We start from the raw sequence: 13,977 nt of genomic DNA, 5'->3' as shown, positions 1-13,977 counted from the left end.
CAAAAATGATGGAGGTTTCTGAGAGCTCGACCATCATGTTGCTTTGTGTCTCCCGCGTCACTGACCCGTGTTCCTCTGAACACAGCCTTTCCCACTGTGACTCCTCCTGGTCGCTGATTACTTGGTTAACAGCTCAAAACACAGGCACGCTGGTGGAGTGAGATGCCTCCACCAATAGGGCTGAATTCCCTTCTGGTACCACCAGGAGGTGTACTTCCCCTAGTTCAGGGCATAGCTGATGGAACAGGGCAGGATAAAACAGATGATGTCTAGGGCTAATGAGTTGGATTCCTTGTATCTTAAAGATGCTCTTTGTGTCCAGTGGAGTGGGTGGCGATGGAAGGGTCCTGTGTGCTGTCCAAGTAGGAGCCCTACAATGATCTGAGTGCAAGTGCCACTCGGGGTTAATCAGGAATGCCCGTTGAATTCCTTGCTGAGTGTTTTCCTCCCTGTCTTGCCCCATAACCCTGGTTCTTACCAAATGGCTCTTCTCATTCACTCTTCTTCAGCTTGCTGCTCTTTCTTGCCACTAGTATTCTGGAGCTTGGTGGTCCTCTCCCCTGGCTCTGGTTCCCCAGTGTAAAGCTTGGACTGAATAGCGTTTAAGTGCTGAATATTGTTACAATTATTGTTAAAGATACCGGGCCCCCGCTGGGCGGTGGGTCAGACTCTCTATCCAGGCTCCTCAGGGTAGCGCCGCATGGTTCCTTGATCTAGCTGGTACTTTCAGCCTTCCAATAGCAGAATCGATGGAACTGTCGGTTTCTTGCTTGGGAGTAGGACTGACTGCGCCAGATACTGATTAACCACTGTCCTCTGTCCCCAGGGAGAACAACCCAACGCTGGTGGAGGTGCTGGAGGGGGTGGTGCGCCTCCCCGAATCCGTGCACACTGCTGTCCGCTACACCAGCATCGAGCTGGTGGGAGAAATGAGTGAAGTCGTGGACAGAAACCCTCAGTTCCTGGGTGAGTCTAGCCATTGACACCAACTCAGTCTCTGCACTTCAGCTGGCTTCCCTCTGGGAAGTGTGACCTCTCCGAGGTCAGTGCGGGACAGATGAACCAGCGTGCCCCTTAGAATGAGGCAGAAAATGAAGTAGCAGGAGTCCTCTGTATAATCCCGTGTCTTCTTGCGGGTTTCTTCTCTTCACAGACCCTGTGCTGGGTTACTTGATGAAAGGTCTCTGCGAAAAGTCACTGGCTTCTGCTGCTGCCAAAGCGATTCACAATATCTGCTCGGTATGCCGGGACCACATGGCTCAGCACTTTAACGGCCTGCTGGAGATCGCCCGCTCCCTTGACTCCTTCATGCTGTCTCCAGAGGCTGCCGTGGGACTCCTGAAAGGTATTTCCTCACATGCCCAGACACCGCTGTCGGGACTCACTGCTTAGTGCAGACGTGCACTCGATATTGTGAGGGTCACCAAGGGGTGTATTACAGCCCCCAGTATCACACTTCAGTTGACATTCTCAGATCACAGTGAGTTCTCACCAGATCACTTTTGGGCCAGAATTTTCCATGCCTATTCTTGGCCCAAAGGTGATTTTGTTTGTTTTGTTTGTTTGTTTTTTTTTTTTAAAGAAAGTTGGATCAGAATTTTTTCAGTTATACTTAGCTCTGAAGAAGTAGAAAAATACAGGTTTTCTGCTTTAAAACCTACTGCCACACTTCATTCAGCGACTCTGGTAGAACATTGAAATGTAGCATGAAAATGTTCTTAAGTACCAATGGGATCGAATTTGAAGTTGGTCTGATAATAGTTCTGAGTTCATGGAAACTGGCTTCTGCTCATGCACAGTGGAAAACAGAAGTTTTTGTACTTCTGGAGATGGACTGATTTGCACTCGTGCAGTTCTTAATGTTCATTCTTCAATGTATGTCAATAGCCATCAACTTGCATTAAGGTCTTTAAGCAGCAAGCTGTCTTTCAGAAGTACAGTAAAAGCTTTGTTATCCAGCATGTTGGGGGAATAGAGGGTGCCAGTGGGTAAAAAATTCCGGTTAACTAAGAGGGAGGGAGTTTGGGTGTTGGGAAGGGGCTCAGGGTTGGGGCGTGAGAGGGATGAGGGGCGTGGGCTCTGGGAGGGAGTGTGGGTGCAGGAAAGCTTGGGGCAGAGGGTTGGGGCATGGGAGGGGATTCAGGGTGCCGGATCCGGGCGGCGCTCACCTCAGGTGGCTCCCCGGAAGCAGCGACAAGTCCCTGCAGCTCCTATGCAGAGGCATGGCTAGGTGGCTCTGTGCACTCGCCCCGCCCCTAGCGCTGGCTCCGGAGCTCCCATTTGCCAGGAACCACGGCCAGTGGGAGCTCTTGGTGGTGCCTGCAAGTGGAGGCTTGGCTAGGCAGTTCTGTGTGCTGCCTCCATCCACAGGCACCTCCCCCGCAGCTTCCATTGGCTGCGATTCCTGGCCAGTTGGAGCTGTGGGGCCAGCGCTTGGGGCAGGGCAGCGTGAGCAAGCAGAGCCGCCTGCCGGCTCCACACCAACTGTACTATAAACCGGACTTTCAATAAGATCAGAAATGCCAGTTTATAGTGCTTTCCAGTTGGTAAAGTGTTGGATAACATAGCTTTTACTGTACTTGCTTATCAATGTATGTCGTTAGCTGTTTAATTGCTTGTGCATCTGTAATGTGACTTGTGTTAAAGAATTGCAGGACCTTGCATCTAACTTTTTCAGGCAATCCTAGCACTTGCACTGCCTGGAGGGTTTTTGTTTTCTTTTAAAAAAAAACAAAAAAAAACCAACACATTGCATTGAGGGAGTTTAAATACTCATGAATTTTGATACCAGAACGTTGAATTACATGGTTAGGAAAAGGCAAAATGAAGGTTCCCTCAGCAGTATCGTACTGGCCATGTCAGAGAGGTAACGCTGTCCATGTTTTCTGGTTTAATATGCAATTTCCAATTTACGTTGTAAAACACATGCCAGGAAACTTGCACTGGGTGACACTTGGCTAGAACGACTGCTGCTGTTGCAACCTTAACTTGTGCATTTCCTGACTAGTGCCTGACTGCACCCTTTATGTTGCATTAACAAATTTTGCATAGCATTTTATGTTTGTGCTCTGAGTATATTTTAAGTAAGATACTGTTGTTACCACTGGCCCTTAAGCAATAGGCAGTGACGGGGCAATGCAAGTGTTCTTTGATTGTGTACCGACTGTAAGACCCCTAAAATGCTGTAGTATAAGCTTTTACTTTTTTTTTCATCCCCCAGAAGTGTGTAATTTTCCAGGATTATTGCAATTATGCTGAAATATAAAGAGCTTTTGCTACATAATGACATGCTATTTCAGAAAGGGGTTTATATGCTACACTAATAGGCATGGTATGAATGCTGACAGAAATGTTTTGTGCCTATTCTAAGCTCAGTGGTGCATCATGCTTTTCTTTTCAGGTCACAGGTGTGATTTGAGTGGGGTTGCTAGATTTTTCGTTCATCTAGGTTCTTCTCTTACTCCAGCACGCCAGCATCTTTTGTCTTCCATCCCACACATCCATTTCAGCGTCTGATCAAAATGAAGCAGCAATGCCAAGTTGTGGTATATTCAGAGGAATGTGTTTTATCTGAGGGGTAATAACTTCATGTCCAGTGAGGACATGTGGATGATATTAGATGTTTTTCCCTGCTGTGTGTAGGGAGATTTTCAGTTGATCTGCAGCAGCCGGATCCATGTCCATGGGGAAACTTGTTTATTTAATGTCTGAAACTGACTAAACTTCCACTTGACCTTCTTCCTGAATTCTTTTCCTCTTGCATTCCAGGGACAGCATTAGTTCTTGCCCGGCTACCCTTGGAAAAGATAGCAGAGTGCCTCAGCGAACTGTGCGCCGTTCAGGTGATGGCATTGAAAAAGGTACTTCGGGGAACCGCAGTTGCAGAACTTTTGCCTTGTTCTGCAGCTGGATTGGTTATGCCAGTCTGTAGTAGGAATTTTCTGTGTTGCTCAGTAGAAAACTTCCACTGTGGCTGCAGTGTTCTACAAGTGCCATAGCACTGAGCAACTTACTGTTCTGAGAATGGGGAAATAACGTGGGAAAGGCAACAAGATGAAGCAAGATCTGAAAATACAGCATCATAACTTCCGCTGGCATACGCTGCTGTAGCTCGCTGAAGTCAGTGCAGCTACACAGACTGACACCAGCTGAGGATCTGATTCAGAGAGGAGCATGGTAGCTTAAATTGTTGTAAGAACCAGATTTGCAGAACGCTTGAAAGTGTTGCAAATACATGAGCCAATTTGCTTGTAGCCCAAGGGCTGTATCCAATTTGCATGAAATGTAGCCGATTGCAGCTTCAGTATGGAACTAGTCTCCTCTTGTCATATCTCCCAGCATGCAGTGCTTCATCTCAATTTGAACTGCCTCTGCTGTGATCAAGATGGATCGTTGCATGCTGAAATCTATAGTCTCTATGGACTGTACCCTTACAGTGTAGATGATGGTGGTCACGGGCCACTTACCCGTCCCTGAAGTATAAGTAGCCCACGATGCCTTTTCATTTGTAGTCTTGGCTGAAGGAAGATAAAAAGTGGAAAGGGCTGGGAAGTGAGGGAGGGGCAGCTAAGTAAGATTGCATGGGATACTCCCATATGTCGTTCCTAAAAGGACCTGCCATTTTGGAGCCAGGTGGGCTGAATGGCTCCCTCTCTGTTGTGGAAGCTGAGTTAAGTGTGGTGTACAGTTTGATGTGAGTAACTTGTGAGGCGCGCTCACCAGCTGATCAGTTTGTCTCCTCCTGGTAGGGCTCTCCTTTGGCATTCTGCCTGAAATCCCTGTCAAGTAAACTCTGAATGCCCCATGGAAAAGCCGTAGGTAGCAGGAATTTCCCATCTTGTGCAGCCGAGACTAGTCACCACTCAAATCTTTTGACAAGCCCTAGTCCCACATCTCTCCCTTTAGGCTCATAGCGCGATACTCCCCACTTCCAGCCTGCTGCCTCTGTCTAGGAACAGAAGAGTCTTCTGCTCTGCATTGGCCAGAACATGGGGAATCTGAGACATGAACATTGCTTGTGAGGGTGAAAGAGGCACAGTTTACTTTGTGTTCTCGGGACAACGGCCATTCAGAATGGAGCTTCTTATGGTCACTGAAATCTCAGCTAATTTTGCTTATTTCTCCAGCTGCTGTCTCAGGAGCCGAGCAATGGCCTGTCTTCAGACCCCACTGTGCCCCTAGATCGACTGGCTGTCATATTTAGGTAAGAGAGGTGGGGACTAATGCAGGCTTTGTTGGTAGCTCCTGAATAAGACTATCCTGCTGCGGGCTGGGTGGGGCCTACTCATCTCTCTAGATCAACTTAAAATCCCTGAACCAGCCAGAGGTTCTCATTTACAAAGATCTGTAAAACGATACATTCTTCTTCAAGTGTGCTCACCCTGTGTTATTCCACTGTGGGTATGCATGTATCCAGGCGCCTGCTGTCAGAGTTCCTGAAAGCAGTGTCCATTGGTCTGCACATGTGCCCTCGCTGTCCGGTGCCTTCAACCCAGGAAATAAAGGGCAAAACAGACCAACCACCTCTCCAGTTCCTTCTTGTAGTAGGAAGAGAGCCTGAGACATACGCCCTTGTATCATAGGCCTGGTATGAGGCAGGACCTGTTCACAGAATCTGGCAAGAACAGGGCTGATATTGCAGAAATTCACATTCCTACGAAGTACTACACACAGAGTGCTCACGCAAACACAGCCTGATATCAAGGATGATTCAAAAACATTCCCCGAGGATAACAGGAACACACTGACCCTTCCTAAAAGATAAGGTCAGCATAATAGTACGTAATAAACATTTTTTATTTAAACCAACATGTACAAGGTGATGGGTGATAACTAGCCACGTCGGGGCAGTAACTAACTTTGTCAGAGGGACAGTCACTAACTTGTTTGTATCAGGATATAAAGATGTAGTTCAGAGGGAGTGTCTTTGTCCAGCCGAGTGGGAAATGGAAAGTCCCACCATTCACTGAGCTGCGTCCATTGTCACAGGCATACATGTCTTAGTATCCTCGGGGGAAGCTCACGTTGAAGCAAGGTTTACTATTTGCCGCTCTTTCCTCAGTCGTACCTGTGAGGAGCGGAAACTTCCTCTGAAGAAGCACTTCAATGGAGAAGGTCATGAGGCTGCAGTCAGGCCCCAGCTGGGGGACACCCCATACATTGGCCTGACTCAGCAAGGAGTGCATCTCCTGCCGTGAAGTCAGACTTAGGAGCGAGGGAATGAACTCCTACAGACTCCCAGCAGGGGTCTTGTCGGGTGGGCCGGGATTGCTCTCATAAGCATGAGAGCAAATTCTCCTCTAAATCCACTTCAAAGCACCAGATACAACCCTGCTTAAGTCAAGCAAGTCTTTCTGCTCAGCCTGTGCCATGAGCCGGCTCGGGGGCATGACAAAAAGGGCCACAAACCCAGGGCTCCATTGGCACCAGACCACTGTGCTGGCAACAGTGCCTGTGGCACTGGCAAAAGGCAACCATAGAGAGTCTCAACCACCAACAGTACTGCCTCGCCCGACTGTGGCACAAACTAACTCCTCCGGCTCCATTGGTTCAGGCAGATGAACCACCTCATATTCTGGGGCGAACAGAATCTTGCTCTACATCTGACATTTTTGGTCTCCCTGTTCTCCAGTCTCCATCACCATAAGGTCCTTCCCTCATAAGGGAGGTGTTGACTGCACCGGAAAATGTAGTTTGTCGGAGGAGTCTGTCTCCCATTCCATTGTCCAGGCGTAGTTTTCCTCCAGCGGAACTGTCGGTTTGGCCAATGGATTCAGAATTGGCATTATTTTTTCTTGGGAGACTGAATCACCCAAGGAACTGACATCACTTCCTCCAGGGCACACCTTCCCAGACAAGGGACCCAGACCAGTCTGGAACCAATGCCTATCTCATTACCTACCTCAGAACCATTGGTACCCCATGCCATGGGGACCTCCACAACCCCCCCTTTTGACCCCTCCTACTGTCTGTTCTGGAGTCCCAGGGACCTGGACCATCTTCCAGAATCGACATGATCCATGAGGGAGTCAGTCCTTCCCTCCTCTGTGAGAGGACAGCCAGAGCTTCCTCTGGCCCCATGGATGAGCAAGTTTATGAGTAGAATCCGGTGGTACCAGTGGAGACTGTCCTTATCTCTGGATGAAGCAGTCACTCTGATACCCATCCCTCCAGCGATGATCGCAAGCAAGTCCAGGAATTGTTGTGTAAGGTTACAGAGGAGCTACAGATCTCCCGGGAGGAAGTTTAGGATCCTCAACATAAACTTCCTGGATGTTCTCCAAACATCTGGATCCAGCTGAATAGCACTTCCTGTTAATGAATGAGCTAGAACAGTCTAGCATACCTCAGTCACTTTCACCCCTTCCTAAGAGGGCAGAAAAAAACCATATTGTCCCAGCCAAAGGGGTGGAATTTCTTTTCTCATCCTGCGCCCAACTCTTTGGTTGTCCAGACTGCCATGGAGATATCTAGACAGCAGCATCCTAGACCTACTCCTGTCAATACAGAGGGTAAATGCATTGATTTTATTGGGAAGGAAGGTCTTCCTTTCTATTAGCCTTCAGTTCAGAACAGCCAGTTACCAAGTACTGTTGCCAAAGTATGATTACCTGAACTATTCCAAATTCATGGACTTGGACAAGCTTCCACAACAAGATGGAGCTCTATTATGGTGTCTCGTTGAGGAAGGCACGTTCGTTGCCAGGCCCACTGCTCAATTAGCAGTAGGTGGCAGCACTGTGAATCATGGCTTCATGCTTTCGGGATACCCAAAAAGAAGGGGGGCTGGAGACCTATCCTCAGTCTCTGTCATCTCAGCCACTTCTATTCACAGACTGAAATTTTGCATGGTCACACTGGCATCTGTGATCCCATCCCTGGAAAAGGGCATGTGGTTTACAGCTCTCGATATGAAGGGCACGTAGTTTCACGTGGTCATTCACCCCAATCGGATATTGTCTTAAGGTCATGGTGGCCCCTGACCATTTTCAACACCGAGCACTCCCATTCGGTCTTGCTACTGCCTTTAGGGTCTCTGGCAGTTCTTTTTGGTAATAGCAGCCTATATGAGATGTCACAGCTTCGCCATCTTCCCCTATCTCTGTCTCATTGCCAAGACATGTCAAGAAGCTTATGAGTCGACTTCATGAGTGCTCTAACTCCTGTCTTCCCTAGGGGTCGGCATGAACTCAGAAAAGTCTGTCGTCACTGCAATGCAAACTGTAGACTTCATCTGAGCTTCCCTAAAGTCAGTCCTAGCAAGGGTTTATCTGCCAGTGTACAGATTCCAAGCGATGAAGGACCTCATAGATCAGGTCGTGAACCATCCTCAAATACCAATCAGAATGTCTTTCCATCCGGGGCACATGGCTTCATCTGTGATTATCACACCATTTGCCAGACTCCATCTTCATTGCCTGCAGCCATAGCTCAGAACAGCGTACTCCCCAAACCAACAGTCCATGAACGCCATAGGAACTCTTCCCACCAAAGCAACATCATCTCCACTGTGGTGGAAGTATCCCCACCAGGCATGTATGGGCATTCCCTTCCTTCCTCCCTCACCAGACAAGACAGTCACTATAAATGCCTCCCTTTTAAGCTGGGGAGCTCACATGGACAGCCAGACAGCGCCAGGCATTTGGACATCCTGAGACACCAGGATGCACAGCGATATTCTGGAACTTGAGAGCAGCCCAACCCTTTCTCACATTCATTCAGGTCCCTGAGTCCTCGTAGTGTCAGGCAACATGATGACCGTCTTTTACATCAACAAGCAGGGAGGAGTGGGATCCATTCACCTGTGTGCCGAAGTGGTCACTCTGTGAAATTGGTACATCAGCAATGATATCACCCTGTCAGCAGTTCACTGTCCAGGAAATCAAAATTTGCTGGTGGACTCCTTCAGCAGACACTTTGCTATCAACCATGCCTCCGTGGTAAACAGTAGTTTTGCTCGATGGGGAACCTCCACAAGAGGTCTCTTTGCCTCTGACAAAGTGCAACACGCACTGCTCCAGATGAGGCCTAGGGCATTGCTCTCAGGGCAGCGCTCTCCTTGCTGTGCTCAGGCCAGCTGAATTCTGCCTTCCCTCCCTTACCACTCCCACATCGGGTCTTACAGAACATTAGTCTGGACAAGACACTCTCATCATAAATGATCATAAATGATCTGGAGGATGGTGTGGATTGCACTCTCAGCAAATTTGCGGATGATACTAAACTGGGAGGAGTGGTAGATACGCTGGAGGGGAGGGATAGGATACAGAAGGACCTAGACAAATTGGAAGATTGGGCCAAAAGAAATCTAATGAGGTTCAATAAGGATAAGTGCAGGGTCCTGCACTTAGGATGGAAGAATCCAATGCACCGCTACAGACTAGGGACCGAATGGCTCGGCAGCAGTTCTGCGGAAAAGGACCTAGGGGTGACAGTGGACGAGAAGCTGGATATGAGTCAGCAGTGTGCCCTTGTTGCCAAGAAGGCCAATGGCATTTTGGGATGTATAAGTAGGGGCATAGCGAGCAGATCGAGGGACGTGATCGTTCCCCTCTATTCGACACTGGTGAGGCCTCATCTGGAGTACTGTGTCCAGTTTTGGGCCCCACACTACAAGAAGGATGTGGATAAATTGGAAAGAGTACAGCGAAGGGCAACAAAGATGATTAGGGGTCTAGAGCACATGACTTACGAGGAGAGGCTGAGGGAGCTGGGATTGTTTAGTCTGCAGAAGAGAAGAATGAGGGGGGATTTGATAGCTGCTTTCAACTACCTGAAAGGGGGTTTCAAAGAGGATGGCTCTAGACTGTTCTCAATGGTAGCAGATGACAGAACGAGGAGTAATGGTCTCAAGTTGCAATGGGGGAGGTTTAGATTGGATATTAGGAAAAACTTTTTCACTAAGAGGGTGGTGAAACACTGGAATGCGTTACCTAGGGAGGTGGTAGAATCTCCTTCCTTAGAGGTTTTTAAGGTCAGGCTTGACAAAGCCCTGGCTAGGATGATTTAACTGGGACTTGGTCCTGCTTTGAGCAGGGGGTTGGACTAGATGACCTTCTGGGGTCCCTTCCAACCCTGATATTCTATGATTCTATGATTCTATGATCAGTTCCAACTGGCTCAGACAGTTGTGGTTCCTCAGTCTCCTACACATGTCATCATTTGGCCCTTTCTGATCTGCCCCAGGAGAAGGGCAGAATCAAGCACCCCAACCCCTAAGCACTCCCATCTCAGAGCATAGTTTTTGGATGGGCACAAACTCTAGAACGTTCATGCTCAGAAGCCGGGCAAACAATCCTTACCAACAGTGAAAAGATTCCACTAGAAAACGGTGCATAGCAAATAGAAGCATTTCTTTATCTGGGTGCAACAAAAACTTAATGCCCAGAAGCTCCGGGTATTCCCCATATTCTGGACTATCTTCTTTCCCTCAACACAGCAGGTCTTTTCCCATCAATTCTTTATGGGTCCACCTGGCAGCAATCAGGGCGTACCACCCACCTTCCACTGGTTGCTCAATTTTCACTCACCCACTTACTACCAGATTCTGGAAGGGTGTAATCCAAACCTTTCCGCCAGTAAGGAAACCTGTTCCTCAATGGGACTTAAACTCTGTTCTTTGAGTCCTCACTAAGCCTCCTTTTGAGCCCCTACAGACATCTTCCATGTCTGTCCTTCCCATGAAAGTTGCATTCCTGGTAGCCGTCACCTCAGCCAGGAAGGTGGGTGAGCTCGGAGCACTGATGGTGAATCCACCTTACACCGTGTTCCATAGAGACCATTTCATTGTGTTTTACTTTCTAAACTCACCCCCCAAAGCAGTTCGTTTCACCTGAACCAGTTATGCCACTTAACTATGTCTCTTCCAAAACACCTCACATCTGAAGAAGAGAGAAGACTCAATCCCGTCAACAAGCTTGTCTTTTTACCTGCACAAGGACAAAGCCAGTCACAAAATCTCCCAGGCTGTTTATTGCTGTAGCGGGAAGAGTCCCAGGTCAAGCTGTATCTTCTGAGGATCTTCAAATGGATCTCTGGCTGTATCTTACTCTCTCGGCTATCGAATCTTCCTCCCCCACCTGGGGTGAGGTGCACTCGACAAGAGCGCAAGCCACGTCAATGGCATCGCTTCAAGAAGTGCCTCTGCTTGACGTTTGCAAAGCAGCTGCATGGAGTTCCTTCCGCACGCTCCCAAGACATGCTCAGTGCAGGACTCCTCCACTGACGCCTGCTTGGGGACAGCAGTCCCTGAAACAGCTCTACTGCCTGCATCCGCGTGCCCCCCATCTACCTTGAGTCCTGCTGGTCAGTCGCTGCCAGTGGAATACAGATCGGGACCAGCACTTAAAGAAGAGAAAGTTACTTACCTTAGAGCAGAGGTTCTCAAACTGGGGGTCGGGACCCCTCAGGGAGTCAGAGGTTATTACATGGGGGGGTCGCGAGCTGCCAACCTCTGCCCCAAACCCCATTTTGCCTCCAGTATTTATAATGGTGTTAAATATATAAAAAAGTGTTTTTAATTTATCGGGGGGGGGTCGCATTCAGAGGCGTGAAAGGGGTCACCAGTACAAAAGTTTGAGAACCGCTGCGTTTGGGTCACTGGAGGTTCTTTGAGATGTGTGGTCCCTATCTGTAGTCTACCCCCCATCCTTCCCCTCTGCTTCTGAGCAGTCTTGAATTAGCTGCAGAGAAGGAACTGGAAAGGCGGTCAGGCCGCCCCGCCCTGTATCTCCTCAGCTGGAGGAATGAGGAGACAATGGCACCTGCATGGACCAATAGAAGCTGCTTTCAAGAATTCTCCGTCTCTGAGCACGTGGAGCACATACGTACGCACAATGGACTACAGATAGGGATCATACATCTCGAAGGCCTTCTGGTTACTATAAGGTAAGTAACTTTCTCTGCTGTGGAGAGGGCCAGGTGGGCTCCTGTGTACCTCATGCCATAGTTACTGTGTGTAATGCCCTGCCTTGAACCGGAAACCAGGCAATAAAGTACAGCCTTATCAGCAGTGACTCCTTCTGGCTGGGAAATGTGCTGGAGTCCTGTACGCAATGGGTCTGCAGTCCCAGAACCAGCCCCCAAGGTGACCCTCTTGTCTGTCCTCTCGTTAGAGAGGCTAAAGAGATTAAATTCCACTCCCCCACTCCCAGGTCTCATCTCCAGATGTGGGAAGCGTATTCTGTTTGTGTTTTATGCAGTACGTGTGCTGGGGGCGGGGGGGGGGAATGGAGGCCCTCGGTGGTCAGGGCTGTCACCCGGGTGTGTTTTACCAGCACTGAATTAACACAGAATAGCTCGTGTTTAAAAAGGCGCTTGACCCTTTTATTGCTTTTCCCAGGCATACCAACCCCATTGTAGAAAATGGCCAGACCCATCCGTGCCAAAAAGTCATACAGGAAGTAAGTGAACATCGGTGCCAGGCCTGGGGCCATCCTTCTCCGTACGAGTCTAGCCAGGTATTGGGGTGTCCCTGTCACTGAATGCTCAGGGGCAGATCTGGTCTCCCCAGGTGCAGCTTTGGCTTTGGGCTGGTGAACAGGAATGAGCCCCAAGTACAGTCACTGCTGGCTGTTCCCTGTAATCAGAGAGGAGAGGCTGCTGTAGAACTGCTGAGAGGGGGAAATTGGGCATGAAGATTCAACGGGCTTGTATCCTAGTTGCTTTCACTCCTTTCCTTGGTAAATAGAGGAATTAAGGAAAACCTTGAGCAAAACGTTCTAGCCCCTTCTCTGTCAAGTGCTTTGAGATCCATGGCTGTGTGAGAGCCCCGGTCACTGGATATGCGGGAAGGATTCCATTCAGGAGGTGCCCACAGCTTCGGTTGCCTGGCAGTTGGGTTGTGTACCTGAGGGTGTGTCTTGCCAGTAGTTCGGGGACTGTAGGGACGCAGAGTGTTGTAGTCAGTGGGGTGGTTGTGGGGTCCCTCCTGATTACTTTGAACCCTCCTTGTTGTCCTTGCTCAGATCTGGCCAGTCCTGTCGGAGACCCTGAACAAACATCGTGCCGATAACCGCATTGTGGAACGCTGCTGCCGGTGCTTGCGCTTCGCTGTCCGCTGTGTAGGCAAAGGGTCTGCGGCCCTGCTACAGCCGCTGGTCACGCAGGTGAGCGCGCCTGGGGGATACACTTGGCGGAGGAGCGTCTCATCCGGTTGGGGTGTCTTGAATCGGTGCGCACAGAAAGCGAAATCTCACAACTGGTCAGCTGGCTGAGCTTGTGGGTGAGATTTACAGCCCCCACGAGGCTGGGAGGTCTGGGACGGTTAAAAGTCTGTGTGACACTTGGAATACCTGTAAACAAGTCAAGGTGAACAGGTAACTCTGAGCTGGTGGAGACTCTCATCGTTAATGTTTTATAAATACTGAAGCCAGATGCGAGATAAGAGGAAGCCGTGCTAGCTTCATGAGTACACATGCAGCTGCTCTAATGACATGGAAAACCAGCCCTACTTCTGGGCAATTGTTGGTTGTCAACAGCGGTTGGACTGGAAGCCCCCGCTCTCCAGGGACAGCTAAGTGCGGGAATGGGCCCAGGCAGCTACCTTCCATTGAGGCCCCAGGGATAGGCTGCTGTCAGGTCGGAGACTGGTCCATTGCACGCAGCATCTCCGGCATAAGGAGTTCTGACTAGCGTGAGGCAGTGGGGACAGTTCCAGCTTGGCTGGGCCCCCATAGCACTTGAGGCAACAAGGGGATCCTTTAGCTAGCGCTTGGCCCTTCAGGTTTTCAGAAAGCTGTACGAACCTGAGCTGAGGTACATCAGAGCAATGCCTCAGGCAGAGCCCGGGCTGCAAGCCTTGGGGAATTGGGCCAAGCTCGCCCTTTGCAGGGGAGAATTTCCCCGAACTGCAAGCGAATTGCCACTGGGGACTGGAAACCTGGCCAGGCCATGGGCTTCCCGATGGTAAGAAATGCATCTGCTCAGTCGAGCTCCTGGCTGGGGCCAGCTGACGGCGGCTGCATGTCTTGGAGGGGA

The 13,977-nt window shown here is 49.5% G+C and overlaps 1 protein-coding gene across 2 annotated transcripts in view; it reads left to right on the top strand.

Moving 5' to 3' along the window:
* Nucleotides 1–13,977, top strand: part of TNPO3 (transportin 3) — an 85,714-nt gene that overhangs the window by 60,717 nt on the left and 11,020 nt on the right. For both annotated transcript variants that reach the window (XM_038395182.2, XM_043499726.1), the window contains exons 11-16: nt 827–966; nt 1,154–1,345; nt 3,769–3,860; nt 5,127–5,203; nt 12,341–12,401; nt 12,966–13,106. In XM_038395182.2, the coding sequence (XP_038251110.1) occupies nt 827–966; nt 1,154–1,345; nt 3,769–3,860; nt 5,127–5,203; nt 12,341–12,401; nt 12,966–13,106 (703 nt within the window). The remainder of the gene's footprint in view (nt 1–826; nt 967–1,153; nt 1,346–3,768; nt 3,861–5,126; nt 5,204–12,340; nt 12,402–12,965; nt 13,107–13,977) is intronic.

This window comes from Dermochelys coriacea, chromosome 1, assembly GCF_009764565.3.
Source record: "Dermochelys coriacea isolate rDerCor1 chromosome 1, rDerCor1.pri.v4, whole genome shotgun sequence".
NCBI lineage: Eukaryota > Metazoa > Chordata > Testudines > Dermochelyidae > Dermochelys > Dermochelys coriacea.
This window is presented reverse-complemented; position numbering and strand designations above follow the sequence as displayed.